Genomic DNA, 18,739 nt, shown 5'->3' on the forward strand with positions numbered 1-18,739 from the left:
TTGGCTCTTTTTGTGGTTGCCAAAACCTGGAAACTGAGGGGATGCCTATCATTTAGGGAACAGAGGAAAAAGTTATGGTATATGAACGTGATAGAATATGGTTTTGCCATGAGATAGTGAAGGTTTCAGAGAAGCCTGGAAGGACGCGGTAAATGGAGCCAGAGGGAAGTGAGCAGAAGCAGAGAATTGAGTTGCTAACAACACTGTGAAGAAAAACAGTTTTGAAAGGCTTCAGCACTCTGGCCAGCCCAATTGCTGTCACAGCTCCAGAAGACTGACAGTGAAGCCCTGACCAAGTTCATGGATCCTAGGCAGAATTGGGGCAGATCCTGGAGAGCTCTGCACGGGCAGAGCGGGCGAGAGGGTGTTCGCCCCCAGGAGAGGGCGGACAAGATGGCCCAGGGCTCCCTCCTGGCCAGATGGAGAAGGAATGAGCAGGGATGGAGATGGCTTCTAGTTGCTAAGGAAACTTCAGCCTGGGGAGATGCAGGACCGGCATTTAGGGCCCTCTAGTGGGCAGTGGGGGGACTGGAGCATGTGGGGAGACCCGGGCTGGATATACGGGAGGGCCCACTTGGCTGGGGGATTGAACGTGTTGCCCCCTGGCGGAGAAATTGGTCAATTCCTGGTGCTGTTTGGCGCTTCTGTAGCCTTGCTTACACTAGGGCAGTGCCCCAGAGGGTCCCGGGACAGCCGCCGAGTGCCCACCCAGGGTGTCACACTAGGGGACTGCGGCTTGTGAGATGGGCTGTGCGAAGGGGGCTGCTCCGGAAGCCAGGGACAGGATGGGACGGAGGCCTAGAAGGTGCTGGCATCCTGTGCCCGGCGCGGAGTGGGGACTCGGTGAAGGCCGGAGGACAAGAAGGGAGAACCTGGGTGGGGGGAGAAAGCCACCTCTGGCTGCCCCTCTCCCTCCTCCTTCCCCCCTCCTCCCTTCCATCACTTCCACCTCCTCCTCCCGCTCCCCTTCACCTCCTCCTCTCCTCCGGGCCGGGCCGGCCTGAAACCCTGCCCCTTCCCAGGGGTTTCCTTTGGACCACCTGCAGGTCGGCGAGCGGGGCAGCTGCCCCGGAGGTAATGGGCTTCCCCTGACCGCAACTGGGGAGGGGCAGGCAGCGGGATGGGGACGCTGAGCCCTGCGGAAGTCGTGAGCTCCCCGGGCCAGCAGCTGCTTCCCCCGGGGAGAGCCGACTGCGGAGGACGGGTCTGCTCCCCTTGCTCCCTTGCTCCGGAGGCAGTGAGCTCGCTGTCCTGCAGGCTGCCTTCCCCCTGCCTCTATTTCTCCTCTTGCCTCCGAGCTCAGAGGATCCTTTGCTCGGCGCTCGTTTAGTTCTGCTTGGTCCTGGATCTTGGCTCCGCCCCCAGCCGATTGATGTGCGCGGACATCTCTGCGCAAGCGCAGTAACCGCGTGGCCGCCATTGGGCTGTCAGTCTGGCATGCGACTGAGCACTGGAGCAGAGGTGAGACTTGGGCGAGCGAGGGGGACGGTCTGTCTGTGAGAGCCCGGGGTCTCTGACCTGGGGGGCAGGGTCCGCACGTAGGAAGCCTCGGGGTCTCTGACATGGGGGAAGGGCCGTGTGTAGTGAGCCTCGGGGTCTCTGACCTGGAGGGAGGGTCCATATGTAGTGAGCCCTAGCATCTCTGACTTGGGGGGATAGTCCGTCCGTAGGGGTCCCGGGGGCTCTGACCTGGAGGGATAGTCCGTCCGTAGGGGTCCCGGGGTCTCTGACCTGGGGGGATAGTCCGTCCGTAGGGGTCCCGGGGTCTCTGACCTGGAGGAATAGTCCGTCTGTAAGGGTCCTGGGGTTTCTGACCTGGGGGGATAGTCCGTCTGTAGGGGTCCCGGGGGCTCTGACCTGGAGGGGATAGTCCGTCCGTAGGGGGTCCTGGGGTCTCTGACCTGAAGGAGGAGAGTCAGCGTCTCTGACTGGGGGGAAGGTCCGTATGTAGGGAGCCCCAGGGTCTGAGACCTGGAAGGCAGATCCGTTGTAAGGAGTCTCGGGGTCTCTAGGGGAGGCAGGGTCAGTGTGAAAGCCCCAGGGTGTCTGACCTGGGGAACATGGGGATGTAACATGAGTGGGTTTGGTTGTCCCAGCCGGCTCCCTCGTTTCAGTCCCGGCTGGGATGTGTCTGCCCGCCCCAGCCTTCCATGGTGCAAGATGTAGATGGAGAGAGCCGAGGGTGACGGTACCAGGTCTTGCAGAGAAGCAGGGACAAATGAGTTGGGCTGCCCTCGAAGAGACACCACATCCTGCCAGCCTCCCAAGGAAACCTCCCCTTGGGGCAAAGGACTTCTTGGCTGCTTAAGGCTTAAAATGGCATGGTGGGACCCCAGTCTTTGTGGGGCTTCTGTTAACTGGAGTTAATCTTGGGACAAAACCTAAAATTAAGCGGAATCAGAAAAAGTGGAATTTTAGCAGAGAGTTGAAGGAAGCCGGGGAGCCAGAAGGCAGAAATGAGGAGGGGGGGGGGTGTTTCAGGGGAAAATGCAGAGGTTTGGGAGAGAAATCTTGTGAGAGAAATGGCCAAGAGGCCAGTGTTGCTATAGGAGAGGGAGGGGGTGATGTAAGGTGTAAGAAAACTCAGGAGGATGGGGCAGATTATGAAGGGCTTTAAAAGCCAAACAGGATTTTATTATTTGATCTTGGAGGTGACAGGGAACCACTGGAGTTTATTGAAAATGTGCATGTTTGTGTGACGCTAGACCTGTGATTTGGGAAGATCAGGGAAACCCATCAGACTATTGGAACAGTAGCCCAGGCATAAGGTGATGAGTGGCTCTTCACCCCCAGGTGAACACAGCTCATCTTTAATGTACAGTACAAAGTGAAGAAATAGGCTGGGGAAATGAGCAAACAACAAGAAAAGAACTTAACCCTCAAAAACTACTATGATGGTAGGGAAGAGCAACATAAACCAAGATATATACTCCAAAGAAGACTCTGAAACTAGCTACAAACAAAGTTTCAAAAAAAAAAAAAAAAAAGCTAATTGGACTTAAGGCCAACAAGAATCACTGGAAGAGTTAAAGAAATAGATAGATGTGGTAGAGGAAAAACTGGGAAAAGAAATGAGAATGATGCGAGAAAAGTATGAAGATAAAAGAGGCACACGTACAAATACTATAGGGAAAAAATACTTTTAAAAAACAGAACTGGCTTAATAGTAAAAGAGGCATAAAAACTCACTGAAGAAAAGAACTCCTTTAAAAGCAGAATTGGCCAAATTGAAAAAGAGATACAAAGACTCATTGAAAGAAATAATTTCTCGAATACAATATTAAATAGTAACGGTGATAGTGGGCAACATTGTTTTGCTCCTGATCTTATTGGGAATGGTTGCAGTTTGTCCCATTACATATGATGCTTACTGCTGGTTTTAAATAGGTACTCCTGATTATTTTAAGGAAAAGTCCATTTATTCCTATACTCTCAAGAGTTTTTAATAGGAATGGATGTTGGATTTTATCAAATGCTTTTTCTGCATCTATTGAGATGATCATATGGTTTTTGTTAATTTGATTATTAATATGGCCAATTATACTGATAGTTTTCCTAATATTGAACTAGCCCTGCATTCCTGGTATAAATCCTACTTGATTGTGGTGTATTATCCTGGGAATGATTTTCTGTAGTGAAATAAATAATTTCTTAAAAATTAGAATTGGGCACGTGTAAGCTAATGGCTCCCCAAAACTTCAGGAAACAAAACAAAATTAAAAAACTATAAGAGAAAAAAAAAGTAAAATGCTTCATTGGAAAAATGGTGGGGAAAAGAGATCAAAGAGATAAGGTTATTGAACAACTCAAAAGCCATGATAAAAAAAAAAAAGCTAGATAGCATATTTCAAAAGATTATCAAGGAAAACTGCCTTGATTTCTTAAATCCAGAGAATAAAATAGAAATTGAAAGAATCCAATAATCACCTCCTAATTCTAGAGTTTCCATGTCAAGGAGAAAATTTTGCAAGCAATTAGAAATAACAATTCAAATATTGTGGAGCCACAGTTGGGAATTAGACAAAATTTAACAGCTTCCATGTTAAAAGAACAGAGGGCTTAGAATATATTCCAGAAGGCAAAGGACCTAGCATTACAAGTAAGAATAAATACCCAGCAAAACTGAATATAATCTTTGAATGGGGGAGAGGGGGAAGGGAAGAACATTTTTTTGGAAATAGAGAATTTCTAAGCATTTCTGATGAAAAGACCCAAGCTAAATGGAATTTGATATTCAGGCAGAACTCAAGAAAAGCATAAAAAAGTTAACATGGAAGAATAACCATAAATTGTTATATCATGGGAAGATGATACATGTAACTCCTAAGACTCTTATTATTAGAGCAGTTTGATAGTCTCCAGAGACCAAGGACATGGTTGTTAATTATTTTGGGATGATCTCCAAAAAAAATTCAGGAATAAGACAAAGGGTTGCCTTGGGAAAAAGAGCAAGGGAAAGCTAGAGTGGGGAAATTTTTCTCACATAAAAGAGCCTTGCAAGGAAGAGCTTTTATAGCTGTGGGCTGGTGTGGGATGCAATGCTTGAACCTTATTCATCAGAATTAGTTCAAAGACAAACATCTGTCTTAGCTAATAGAGAAATAAGAGGGGAAGGGAAATAAGAGATGAGGAGATGATAAAAGGAAGAGTGGATTAAGGGAGGCAGTCAGAAGCAAAACAGACTTTTGAAGAGGAAAGGATAAAAAGATAAAGAAGGATAAATAGAAGAAAATAGAATGGTGGGAAATGTAATCACCATGAATGTGAATGGGATGAGCCAACCCATAGACTGGAAGCAAATACAAGAATGGATTAGTAAACTAAGTCCAATGACATGTTGTGTACAAGAGACTTGTAACAGAAAATCACACATAGAGTTAAAGTAAAGGGCTGTAATAGAATTTAATATGCTTCAGCTGAAGTAAAAAGGCAGGGATAGCAATCATGACCTCAGACAAATCAAAGCAAAAACAGACCTAATTAAAAGACCTAATCAGGGAAACTACATTTTTCTAGAAAGTACTATAGACAGTGAAATAATATAAAAAATTTTCACAGTAAATTTCATTAAGGCCTCATTTTTCAAACATATAAGGAACTGAGTCAAATTTATAAAAAATAAGAGCCATTCCCCAATTGATAAATTATTAAAGGATATGAACAAGCAGTTTTCAGAAGAAATCAAATTTGTCTGTAGGGAAAAAATGGGAAAAAATGCTCTAAATTAAAGTAAGGCAAATTAAAACAGTTCTGAGGTGCCATCTCACTCTTATGACATGCATATATACCCTTTGATTCTGCCATACCCACTACTACTGTATCCCAAAGAAGAGCAAAGAAAAAAGGAGTACCTATAATGTATAAAAATATTTATAGCATCTCTTTTTTTATGGTAAAAAAGGATTGAATATCAAGAATTGCTTCTCTAATTGAGGAATAGCTGAACATATGGTGTGATGGTGATGGAATATTCTAAGAAATGGCAAGGGTGAAGAGTGATTTCATAAAAACATGTCAAGATTCATATGAACTAATGCAATGTGAACAAACTATACACAGTAACAGCAGTGCAGTAATAATGACCAAATGTGAAAGTCTTGGCTACTCTGCTTAATACAGCAATCCAAGACAATTTCAAAAGAATCATGATAAAAAATGTTGTCGTCTTCAGAGAGAGAATGATGATCTCCAAATGCATAATGAAGTATAATTTTACTTTTTTTTCCTTTGTTTTATGCCATGGCTAATATGGGAATATATTTTGCATGATTTCACGTGTATAATTGATTGTAGCCACAAAATGTAGGGAAGATAGGGGACAATAGCTAGCAGAGATGGATGGATCAGATGTGGGGAGTTTTAAGATTGGGGGAGACATGGGTGTATTTGTGGGCAATAAGGGAACATCTCGGAGATTGGGAGAGATCAGTGCTCAGTAAGAGAACGAGGATGACAGGTGGGCAGTCTGCTGGAGAAGAAGGAAGGGAAAGGAAGGGAATCACTTGTACGTATTTACCTTGTCCAGGAGTGAGACCACCTCTTTATGTGATAGGAGGAATCTGAGTGAAACAAAGAGGGGAGAAGAGGGAACTCCTGGCAGATGCCTTGGTTTTTCCTGTGAAACAGGCAGATTTCTCAGCTGAAAGGGTGGGGGAAAGGGGGAGCCATGGAATGTTTGAGGAGGGATTAGAAGACTTGGAAGAGCTGCCATGCTGATTGAGAGAATGAGTTGAATTGAGAGAGATGGTAGAATTGCCGAGCAGCAAGGAGGGCCCATTTGAAGTTATATAACAAATATATGTATTGGACCCAATAAACATAGTTTTATGATTTGTGTTCAATAACAAATGTTAAGGATGAAAGGCAGCAGAAAATGAGTGATCCAGGATTGGAGTTTGGCAAGGCAAGATCTTTGACAGAATAATGGGGCAAAGAATTAAGATAAAAGCCCAGGGTATTGGGGAACTGGTTCTGCAAAGGGTCAAGATGGGGAAGGGACTATATGGTTGAGACTCATGATGGAAAATGCTGTCCACTTCCAGAGAATGATGAGGTCTGAATGCAGAATGAAGCATGCCATTTTCACTTTGTGTGACTTTTCCCTTTTGTTCTGTTTATTTCGCAGCATAGATAATGTGGAAATATGTTTCCATAGCTGCTGATTTATAACTTATATCAGATTACTTGCCCTCTTGGGAGTGGGGGAGAGGAAAGAGAGGAAGGGAGAAAAATCTTATAAAAAATGAATGTTGAAAACTATGTTTATGTGTGATTGGAAAAAATAAGATAAAATAAAAAATAAAATACTATTTATAAAAAAAAAAAAAGGAATTGTGAGGTTGAAGGTTTGAAGATAGATGCAAGGCATAGGGGAGGTAGAAAGGCAGCACTCTGCTCAGATAAGGGAATATTCAGAATTCGTGACCATGGAAGTGGTACCATGTGGGTGATGGCAAGTCAAGACTCTGGCCATCTTTGAATCTGGCCATTTGAGGTCATTTGAAATAAGTGAATCGAGGGAGTGGAAGGTGAGGATTTTGGAGGTTAAGGGACTGGTCCAGGTCATCCAGCGGAGACAGGATTCCAGCCCTAATCTTCTCCTAATCCTGGATGAAACTTTAAAGCCCAGTGAATCCTATGAAACTTTTTGCTATTTCTCAGACTGAGTTTCTGGGCTCACAGATGGGTGAAAGGAAAACTGTGTTTTCATCACAAACGGGCCCTGCTGACGGGCTCCCTCTTCATATTTTCAGGTTGGAAACATGGAGTTCCAGGCGGTGGTGATGGCTGCGGGCGGGGGATCCCGGATGACAGACTTGACCTCCAGTGTCCCCAAACCCCTTCTCCCTGTGGGCAATAAGCCTTTGATCTGGTACCCGCTGAACCTGCTGGAGCGCGTTGGATTTGAAGGTGAGCTGGCGGGATGCTTTGGGCCCTGTAATTTGTCAGATTTATGAAGGGTTGGTGAGCACAGAGGGAGCTTCAGAGGTGGCTGAGTCACAGACAGGGAGGCCAGCGCAGAGCGTCAGGAAGGCCTGTTGGAGGCCTCTGAAATGCCCTGCTATCTCCTGGTTGGAGGCTCGGACAGCCACAAGCTTAGGAGTTGGGGCACAAATCAAAGTTTGAGCAGTGGAGTTTCCAACTTCTTGGTAATGGGGATGAATGGCCCCTCAAAGTGAGGCCATTGTTCAGAGGCAGCTGGGCCATGCAGTAGTGAGAGCCTGAAGTCAGAACGGGCGGTCCTGGGTTCAAGTCTGGCCTGAGGCTCCTGTTTACTTGGGGACTATCCAAGTCACTTTACCTCTCTGACTTGGTTCCTTCATCTATAAAATAAAAACCTCACAGGGTAATCCTGAGCATCAAATGAAATAAGTAAAGCACTTAGTGCAGTATAAGCATTCTTTAAATATCAGCTGCTTTTATTAGTATGATGGTAATGATTACCAGCTGTGTGTAACTCTAGGCATGTCATCTCTGCCTGACTCAGTTTATTCAGCTGTACAGTGGGAATAACAGCACCCACCTTGAAGGATTGTTGTGTCCCCACCTTAGTGAGTAGCTCAGGGCTCTGGCCCAGGCTATCAGAGGCAGGATTTGAACCCAGGTCTTCCTGGCTCTGAGATGAGCTATCTGTGCACAATTGCATGCTGGCATTCACCCTCCTTATACTAGTAATGGGGAAAACAATCCCTTTGTGCTCTCCCTGGTCAGACTGAGCTCTCATGGGCAGGTTGGAGAGTGCCGGGGTTCACTGAGCAGCATGGGTTCTGGCCAGATGATGTTGGGAGTTGTGGAGAAAAGAAGAGACTCAGGAAAGATGTGGCAGTTCTTCAGGGATTCGAGGGGTTGTCATATGCAGGGGGTGTCACCTGTTGTTTGTGGCCCCCAAAGGCCCCTGGAACTTGGGGAACTACACAGGGTCAAAGTGAAGCTTTAGAGAAGACTTCCCTTCCTCCCAGCTGTCCCAAGTGGAATGCTGGCTCCTCCAGGGAGAGTCTGTGAGATGGAACTCTAAGGGAAGCACTTTTGGTCAGTCCTGTCATTAGGAGAGGGCCCTGCCCAAGGCTGGAGGGAATGGGGTTAAAGATTGGAGGAGGGAGGAGTGACCAGAGGTCAAAGGGAGAGTGGAAGCTGCTGTGGCTGTCTCCTCAGGGACCTGGGAAGCCGGGAGACCAGTGGCCAGGGTGTTGCATGTAAAGGACCGGGGCAGTTCCTGAGGGATGTGGGAAAAGCCAGGGCAGAATCTTCCAGAGCGCTGCTTTCTTCATAGAATGAATCATCTTAGAGCGGTCATTTGCAGCTTTAAAGAACCATTGAATTTACTAACCCAGATTGCTTTTTTCTCTTCCTTTCATTCCTTCAACACTGGGGGAAATGGGAAGGAGAGAAGGGGCCGCATAGGGAATCCCAATATATGAGCATAAGCAAACAAAACAGATCCTGGCATTGGCCAGGGGCAAACTTGTATGTTGCCTTCTGCCCTGAGGTCCTCCCCTCTCTGTCAGGAGGTGCTCCCTCTGATAGCCATCTCTAGGGATGAGAAAGTGGCTTTTGGAGATAACAGCGAGCGGGACCGCTGCTCTGGACCTATGAGTAGGGTTCTGACAGATGTCTCTGGGCCTAATGCAGATGGTGGCTTTGCAGCCAGCCCTTTCTGCTTTGCTTATGGAAATGTTTATGTTCATCAGTGTTTGTCCAGTGCAGAATGACAAAGAGAACTGAACAGCTCTTAAACGATCCTGCTTGTTTGTAGGCTGAGAAGTCGGGGTATTTATCCAAGTGAGACTCTCACACTCCAGTGACACTTACAATGGGATTAAAATCTGGGGAAAATAGCTATCTGTTGTTTAAGAAAGTGACTGCAGTTTTTTTTTCCCTCCTTTTTGTGACAGAGGTCATTGTGGTGACGTCCAAAGATGTGCAGAAGTGTTTGCCGTATACAGATTTCAAGATGAAACTCGATGTGGTGTGTATCACGGATGAGGCCGACATGGGGACAGCCGACTCCCTGCGCCATATTTCTCAGAAAATTAAGGTAGGAGACCTTTTTTCTTTGACATTCATTTTCACTCTGCCGTATACAGTCTTTTAAGAATTGTTTCTGCCTGGTGAGTCTGTAATCCTGCTGCTGCTGACCTTGTGAGTGACTTTGCTGGTGACTAAAATGGCCTTCTGTCTCATGGACAAAAAAGCCTGGAAGATCAAGGAGTTTTTAGCTTGCACCACAAGCATCAGAAGTGAACGCTATTAGAGAGTAGTTAGTCAGTGTTTTATGTGTAGGGGAAGAAAGAGGCAATAGGAAAGCTGACCATGATTTTGGTCATTTCACAAATTGATCACTGGATTTACGTCAGCGAGTAGAGTAGAATTCTGAAAAAATGTGCAGCTTCAAGCCAACCTCTTTTCTGTTCTTTCTTTCTGAATCTTCCCCTTTTGAGGCAGCCTCTGATTGAGCTGAAGTTTGCCTCTGTACGTTGCCATCTTTTGTTTCAAGTTCAATCCTTAGGGACTTGGTTAGCTAGAACGATTAGTCTGAGTTGTAAAGAAGCTTCCTCACCATCTTTCTGGTGTGTTTCCATGACTTCTAATTGAAAATTAGGGGTATCCTTGGGTATTGTTGGCTTGAGGACCAACAATGGACATAACTTGCTCGGTCTAGTCCAAGGAAATGTTGATGGTCCTTATACCGTCTCCCAGTCAAACCTCGAGTTTAGGAGTATTCTCTAGTTATTGAGAGTGACTCTTTGATGATGTGTCTTGACCTCCACCAGCATGCTTCTCTTCAAGATGATTAGTTGAAAATCATTATAAGTCGGTCGGCTTTAAGTAGCTTTTAGAAAAGGATATATTTACTAAGGTGGTACAGTAAGACAAGTTGGAATGAAAACATCTCCCCAGAAGTCTGTGTTCTACTCCTCTGCAAGTACATACCTAGTACTGGGGAAAGTGGGCTCGGGCTTAGAGATGCTATATGGCGAAGGGGCAACACATTTGCTTAGTTGTCTTTTCTCTCATTTGTGGGATGCTTAGGTTTCTTTCAAACATGGGGAGTCAAGATCTAGTCTGTTGGCTTCCAATGTAGAAACTCCAGTCAGCTGCTGCCACCCAGGACAGGTGATTGAAGGATGGTGAAATGATGGGAATTCCAATGTGCTTGGGAGCTTTTGAAGCTTGCAAGGTCCTCCCAGTCTAACCAATCACAGTACATCACAGATAATGTGAATTTGTGGCTTTCTAAGTCAGTGTGCTCCCTGGGATCAAGTACTATTTGAGTTTACTATTGATGGGGTGAACTGACTTCAGAAAAAATTCGTGAGATTCAGTGAGGAACAAATTGACCCTGTAGAATTATCTTGTTCTGACAGAGCTGTCCTGTACTGTCACCCATAGTTACCTTGCACAACCTGGAGATTAACCTGTAGACATCAACTCCCAGGCTGTCTTGTATAAACAGAATGATCATGGACTCCAGTCTCTTTGGGAGTGAAGGTTGCTATCGGGGACCTGGTCTTTTTCTGGAGTCCATTCACCCCATTCTTATCTTAGTGATCTCAGTTACCGTCTCTATGCAGATGATGCCCATAGCTAGATAGCTGTAACTTCTCTCCTCATCACCAACATGAGGCTTCCCCAAACAGGATGCTAAAGGGGTCTCTGACCCTATGTTAGCCTGTAAGGTGGGGGTCAGGGAGCTGTGGAAGAGGCCCCTTTGTCAATAACTTCAGGACCACTTAGGGTCTCCCCCTTGCTCCCTGTTCTCTCATCAGCTTTCAGGACTTCAGCATTTGGGTTGACTCCCCTCCTCTGCCTTTACTTTTGCCCCTTTGGCCCAGCCCAGAGTCTCACCTCAGATCTCCTCCCTTCCTGAGATTAAATCTCCAGCCACATGAGAAGTGTTTCCTTCTACCTGGGGTTCCCTGCCCTTTCTCCTTTCCCCTCTCTCCCTTACAAGAACCTTTTTCCTCTTACTGTGACCTTTGCCCCTTGACCTCTTCCTCTGTGTCTTGGCCCCCAGACCTATCCTTGACCACTAGGGTTATTTTTCATTTGACTGCTTCACTGACCATACAAGCCTTTGTCCTCCTGTTTTTCTGATTCTCATCTGAAAGTCATCATCTTTGGACAACAACGTCACCTGTCTCTTTTCTTGCTTCAGCTCGGTCCTGCTTCAGACATTCCCCCCCCCATCCTTCCCCCATACACTTAGAGCTTCTCCATCCTAAATAGATGTGATACCATGCAACTCCTTTTTAAAGAGGGGTTAGGAAATGTTCTCTAGCATTAAGTTTTTCAAAGCCAAACTCCAGGAAATTTAATGTATTCCCTTCCTTTGGTGATTTTGTGAAATATTTAAAAAAGAAGAAATGATGGTGGGGGGGCGGGGGGACAGACAGGTGCTCTTCCTTCCTTCAGGTTCTCCTAACAAATAGGCAACTTGTTCTACTTTTGGAAATAATTAGCATTTTTAAAAACAATTTTTTTTTATTCTTTCTTTATGCATGGATAATTTTACAGCATTGACAATTGCCAAACCTTTTGTTCCAATTTTTCCCCTCCTTCCCCCCATCTTCTCCCCCCAATGGTAGGTGTTAAGTTTGTTAAAAGTATAAATTAAATACAATATAAGCATACATGTCCTAACAGTTATTTTGCTGCACAAAAAGAATTGGACTTTGAAATAGTGTATTATTTGCCTGTGAAGGAAATAAAAAATGCAGGTGAACAAAAATATAGGGATAGGGAATTCTATGTAATGGTTCTTAGTCATCTCCAGAGTTCTTTCCCTGGGTATAGCTGGTTCAGTTCATTTCTGCTCCATTGGAACTGATTTGGTTCATCTCGTTGCTGGAGATGGCCACGGCCATCAGAATTGATCATCATATAGTATTGTTGATGAAGTATATGATGATCTCCTGGTCCTGCTCATTTCCCTCAGCATCAGTTCCTGTCAGTCTCTCCAGGCCTTTCTGAAATCCTCCTGCTGGTCATTTCTTACAGAACAATAATATTGCATAACATTCATATACCACAATTTATTCAGCCATTGTCCAATTATGGGCATCTACTCAGTTTCTAGTTTCTTGTCACTACAAAGAGACCTGCCACAAACATTCGTGCACATACAGGTCCCTTTCCCCTCTTTAGTATCTCTTTGGGGTATAAGCCCAGTAGAAACACTGCTGGATCAAAGAGTATGCACAGTTTGATAACTTTTTGAGCATAGTTCCAAATCATTCTCCAGAATGGCTGGATGTATTGACAATTCCACCAACAATGTATTAGTAGTGTCCCTGTTTTCCCATATCCCTTCCAACATTCAGCAATATAATTGACATTTTTTAAAAACGCAAGCTTTAAAAAAAATTCTAATTAATTTTGTCTTTCTTTTATATATTCTATTTCTATAGTTCCAGTGGTAAAATGTCAGCACTTTGAAGGCAGGCAGATAGGCAGTGACTTCCATTTCTGTCTCTGTATCCCCACCTTACAGTGCCTGTCCAGAACCAGGTTTGGGGAGAGATGGATGAATGGATCCCTGGTCCTTGACTTGGCCAATGTGAATGAAGGTCCTGCCTCTGACTGAGAAGCCCCCCTGCTTCCTCCCTTTTCACTCCAGCTGAATCCCTGGACCCTTTGGGCCCCAGGACACCAGGTGGTAACTGTGGATTTGCTGCCATCCACTGGTAGTCTAGGGTACCTGTCCCTGGTGTCTAGTGTCAGATTGTTGGTCTTACATTCTAATTCAAGTTTCTGTTTCATTGGCTTTTTCTAGATCGTGCTTTAGAGCTGCACAAAGACAAGTCATACCAAAGAAGAACTAGAGCTCACTATTGACTACAAAATAGAAAATTTGGTTATATCAAATTGAAAAATTTTTGTACAAACAAAACTAATGCAGACAAGATTAGAAGGGAAACAATAAACTGGGAAAACATTTTTACAATCAAAGGTTCTGATAAAGGCCTCATTTCCAAAATATATAGAGAATTGGCTCTAATTTATAAGAAATCAAGCCATTCTCCAATTGATAAATGGTCAAAGGATATAAACAGACAATTCTCAGATGAAGAAATTAAAACTATTTCTAGACATATGAAAATAAGCTCCAAATCATTATTAATCGCAGAGAAATGCAAATTAAGACAACTCTGAGATACCACTATACACCTGTCAGATTGGCTAGAGTGACAGGGAAAGATAATGGGGAATGTTGGAGGGGATATGGGAAAACAGGGACACTGATACATTGTTGGTGGAATTGTGAACACATCCAGCCATTCTGGAGAGCAATTTGGAGCTATGCTCAAAAAGGTATCAAAGTGTGCATACCCTTTGACCCAGCAGTGTTTCTACTAGGCTTATACCCCAAAAAGATACTAAAGAAGGGAAAGGGACCTGTATGTGCCAAAATGTTTGTGGCAGCCCTGTTTGTAGTGGCTAGAAGCTGGAAAATGAATGGATGCTCATCAATTGGAGAATGGCTGAGTAAATTGTGGTACATGGATGTTATGGAATATTATTGTTCTATAAGAAATGACCAGCAGGATGAATACAGAGAGGACTGGCGAGACTTACATGAACTGATGCTAAGGGAAATGAGCAGAACCAGGAGATCATTATATACCTCAACGATACTGTTTGAGGATGGATTCTGATGGAAGTGGATCTCTTCGACAAAGAGATCTAACTCAGTTTCAATTGATCAAGGATGGACAGAAGCAGCTACACCCAAAGAAAGAACACTGGGAAATGAATATAAACTGCTTGCATTTTTGTTTTTCTTCCCGGGTTATTTCTACTTTCTGAATCCAATTCTCCCTGTGCAACAAGAGAACTGTTTGGTTCTGCACACATATATTGTATCTATACTGTGACATATTTAACATATATAGGACTGCTTGCCATCTAGGGGAGGGGGTGGAAGGAGGGAGGGGAAAAATTGGAACAGAAGTGAGTGCAAGGGATAATGTTGTAAAAAATTACCCTGGCATGGATTCTGTCAATAAAAAGTTATCAAAAATAAATGAATAAATAAATGAATAAAAATAAATTAAAAAAAAGACAGGTCATAAATACTTGGAATCATGATGCCAAGGACCTTCTGGACTGCCCAGAGGGTGCTGGCTGCAAGTGAGGGTTTAATGCCTCAAGCACCCAGACTTATGCCTCTTGGTGTGGCTGAGTACTTACTTCCTGATCAGTCAGCCTCAGCTCTGGCATTCTCTGCTTTGGAGGCCCCTTATAACCCTGAGCCTGAGAGCAGGCCTAGACTCAGCTAGCTATTGTAATGGGCCCATTATTTGGGAGAATTTTCCTTGCTCTTACATGTCCAGGTGCCAGAGGCTGGAACTTAGTCTGCACCTCCTGAGGTTTCTGATTGTATTTTGTGAGGGGAAGTGGGTGCCTTTTGTCCTGTGTTTCTGCTGAGTCTTTGTCTTCTTGGAGGTCTGATGCTCTTTGGCCCTTTATCCTTTCTGTGAAGTGCTTGAAATTGTTAATGTGCATAAGGAACTGGGAAAGAGGAAAATGCTTTCATATTTTAGAAGTATTTTCTAAAACACCTGCACAGATTCAACCCAAATAGGAGAAAGGAACCTAGATTCTTTTATTTCTCCTTGGTGTAGGCTTCTTCCTTGTTGAAGGAACTCAGGATGCAAGTAAGACATATTTAATCTATATCAGATTACTTGTTGCCTTGAGGAGGGGGTAGGTAAGGAAGGGAGGGAGAAAAACTTGGGACACAAAAGTCTTACAAAAATGAATGTTGAAAGCTATCCTTACATGTATTTGGAAAATAAAATACCATTGAAAAATTTTAAAAAGAATACAAGCAAAGGTAGAAATGGGCATCAAGCTCTCCTTGGGAATTGGTGAGTTATCTTCTTCTGATTAAAAGCCAATATTTGTAAAAACAAAACAAAACAAAACAAAAACAAAAACCTTGTGTTTCAGGGCTTGCCCCTAAGCCTGGCTAAGATCACATGTTGTGGGGCAGGGAGGTTCTGTCAGCTGTAGTGATAATGCAAGGGGTTTTAGCCTGAACTCTGCTCCCAGTTTGCTCTGAGACTTTTCCCTTCTCCCAAACATATATTTAAAATGGACAAGATTGATTAATGAGCTGAACTGCCTTCTCTATCAAGATTTCCCAGAGATCTTCAGAATCCTCCTGACAAGGCCCCTTTTCAGAGAGATCCCAATTAACATCATTTCACAAGTTTTTTCCCCAGCTTTCTCTTGATTGTAGAATCCTTGCCTGTGGGGAGAGGGCCCCCCACTGTTATCTCACCTCTACTGTCTTTGGAACACTACACATAGCCCTGATAATGGCCTTGGGTCCACCAGGGGGCAGCATGAGAAGCTGCCATGAATGACAAGCACAGGCTTTCTCCATTCCACCGTCAGTAGCAGTGCTCCCTGGTGTGACGTGCTTGGCTGCAGGGTGCTGGGGTTCCTTTGCCTCGGCTGAGGTGTTAGTTCCAACCAGGGTGGCTGTCATCCCAGACACCCTCAATTCAGCTTAGAACAGGTGCATCTAGTTCAGATCAGGGTTTCCACCGTCCATTCCTTTGCTGGCAGGAAGGGAGAAGGTGAAAAGAGTAAAACTAAGAGTACTGGGGAAAGAGCTCTGTATTTAAAGTGAGAAGAACTGGGGTCCTGTCCTGACCATGCTGCTTCCTCATAGTGTGATCTTGGGTGGGTCACTTCCCAGCTCTGGCTGGGATTTCATGTCCTTGTGTAAAGTAGAAGGATGCGCTTTAAACTTCCCTTCCAGTTCTAAGTCCCATGATGCTGTCAAGAGCAGAGAAGAGTCTCTGCTCCATCTCCCTTCCTGTTTTGTTATAACTACATTATTTGTCCATCCCTGGAGCCATTGTCCTCAATCTCTCCTCCCTTTTATGACTGATTTTGAGACGTTCATCTCCATTCGGTGCTTCTGCTTCTTTCCTTCTCACTCTCTTCTTCACTCTTTGTAAGTCTGACTTCCAAATTCATCATTCCATAGAAACTACTCTCCCAAGTTTCTGACAATTTCTTAATTGTCAAATCTACTGATCTTTTTTCCATTCTCAATCTTCTTTAGTTCTCTGTAGTCTTTGACCCTAATGGAGTCAAAGACAGGATTCAGGGAAGACTCGATAGAACCCCACTTCTGGATACTCCCTTTTCTTTGGGAACACTATCAGTTCCCCCACTTCTGGATACTTCCTTCTCTTTGGGAACACTATCGGTTCCCCCACTTCTGGATACTCCCTTCTCTTTGGGAACACTATCAGTTCCCCCACTTCTGGATACTCCCTTCTCTTTGGGAACATTATCGGTTCCCCCACTTCTGGATATTCCTTTCTCTCCAGGGGTTTCTGTGATACTAATCTCTTCTGGCTCTCCTACCTACTAGACTATTCCTTTCTCCTTTGCTGGACTTTCATGCAGGCTTAACCTTGTAACTGTAATCCCCAAAGCTCTGGGCGCTGTTCTTTCTATATATTATTTCATTTGGTGATCTTCTTAGCACCCACGGATTCCATTATCTCTATGCAGATACCTCCGATTTGTTTAACAGCCCCATCCTCTTTGTTGATCTCCAGTTTTTTTCCCAACTATCTGTTGTACATTTCAAACTGCTCCATGTGTGAAGAAGAAGGGCAGGAAAAGACCCATGAAGGACAAACTGAAGGAGGGCCTTTGGGGTAAGGCACCATGGTTTACATTTTACCCTGCAGGAAGGGAATTCAGCAAAGCCTTTATTATTAGAGATTGGACTAAATAAGCCATCACTGAGCTTCTTCAGAAAAAATCCCCAGACTCAGATGGATCCAAAAGTAAATTCTTCCAAATATTTAATGAGCAACTAATCCCAGTGCTGTGTAAACTATTTGAGGAAATGGGGCAAAGAACAAGCCCTACCAAATTCCTTTTATGACACAAATATGGTGCTGATACCTAAACCAGGAAGAGTGAAAACAGAAACAGATTTCATTAAACGTGTTCTTCCTACCTTTCCAGACTGTTCTCATGGTCTCTCCTTTCTTTCTCTCTCCCTCTCTCTCTCCCCTTCCTCCTTTCCTCTCTCCCTCTCCCCCCTCCAGCCAAACTGGTCTACTTTTTGTTCTCTGTGTACAACATTCCATCCCCCACCTACATATGTTTGCACAGACATTTCTGGGCCCCCTTCCCTTCCCTTGGAGTTTCTCATTCTTTTCCAGACTCCACACAAGTGTAATCTTCACAGGACCTTTCCTGATCTTGCTGGGTTTTGGTGCGATTCCCCACTTCCCTACCCCAAATTACTTTGTAGAAATGATTTTTCTTTATGTCTGTGCACATTTATTCCTAGCAGAATGTCATCTTCTTTCCTCAAGCCTTAGATCTATTTTATTTTTTCCTTTGTATTCCCACTGATTAATATAGGACCTCAGATGTTAAAAGTGTTTTAAGAAATGCTAGTTGAATGAAATTAAGCCACCCGACTTTCTAAAGTTGGGGCCACAATTTTGGGAGCGACCATAGATTAAATACGTGTGATGTAAAGCCCAGAAGATGAGGCTGCTTGTTTCAGACTCCATGGCACCAGTGTTTCTGGGGACCATGCTAACACAGTCTAATCAATCACATAATTTTATACCCTGCCCAGGTACCAAATTTCAGTGAAATCTGTTAAAAATTACAGAAGATCCGCTCATTTAAATATGCGTTGGCTGTTGTTTTGTTTCAACCTGGCAGACAGAACCACAAAACAAAATTAAGATGTTACTTGATACCCTTTAGGAATGTTTCACGTTTCATCGAAATTGGTCAATTCTTTAGAAAGCGATTGTGGGAAAAACAGAGAATGTGAAGTGGAACTTGATTCCAGTGACAGATCTTATTTCCTATAGTAGCAATCCAAGATTTTAAAACAAACAGAATTCTGAAAATCAAATAGGCAAGGAGTTTTTACCTAAGAGAAGTTATAGATGGGATTTAGGATTAGGAGGGACTTCAGGAATTATCTAGTCGACTACCTCTTTTCCCCAGTTCTGAGGACTGCATTTTATTTACATTTGATACATTTTTGTGAGTGTCTTTTATTTTTATATCATATATAATTACCGATGTATGCTCCATCTCCTGCCTCTACTGACATCACTCCTTAATTGAAAAAAATAAAAGAGCAAAAAGCCCTAAACGAGCTAAAAATCAGGTCAGCGGGAAAAGTCAGACATCAGCCGTGTTCATACTCATTGTTCCCTTCCCTCTG

The 18,739-nt window shown here is 44.0% G+C and overlaps 1 protein-coding gene across 1 annotated transcript in view; it reads left to right on the forward strand.

The window, feature by feature from the left end:
- The first annotated feature begins 1,343 nt into the window (after positions 1-1,343).
- Positions 1,344-18,739, forward strand: part of EIF2B3 (eukaryotic translation initiation factor 2B subunit gamma) — a 71,939-nt gene continuing 54,543 nt past the window's right edge. Inside the window, exons 1-3 of the mRNA XM_051999885.1 lie at positions 1,344-1,461; positions 7,254-7,410; positions 9,393-9,535. Of these exons, the coding sequence (XP_051855845.1) occupies positions 1,438-1,461; positions 7,254-7,410; positions 9,393-9,535 (324 nt within the window). The 5' untranslated portion in view covers positions 1,344-1,437. The remainder of the gene's footprint in view (positions 1,462-7,253; positions 7,411-9,392; positions 9,536-18,739) is intronic.

The sequence above is a fragment of the Antechinus flavipes genome, chromosome 4 (genome assembly GCF_016432865.1).
Source record: "Antechinus flavipes isolate AdamAnt ecotype Samford, QLD, Australia chromosome 4, AdamAnt_v2, whole genome shotgun sequence".
In the NCBI taxonomy this organism is placed as follows: domain Eukaryota; kingdom Metazoa; phylum Chordata; class Mammalia; order Dasyuromorphia; family Dasyuridae; genus Antechinus; species Antechinus flavipes.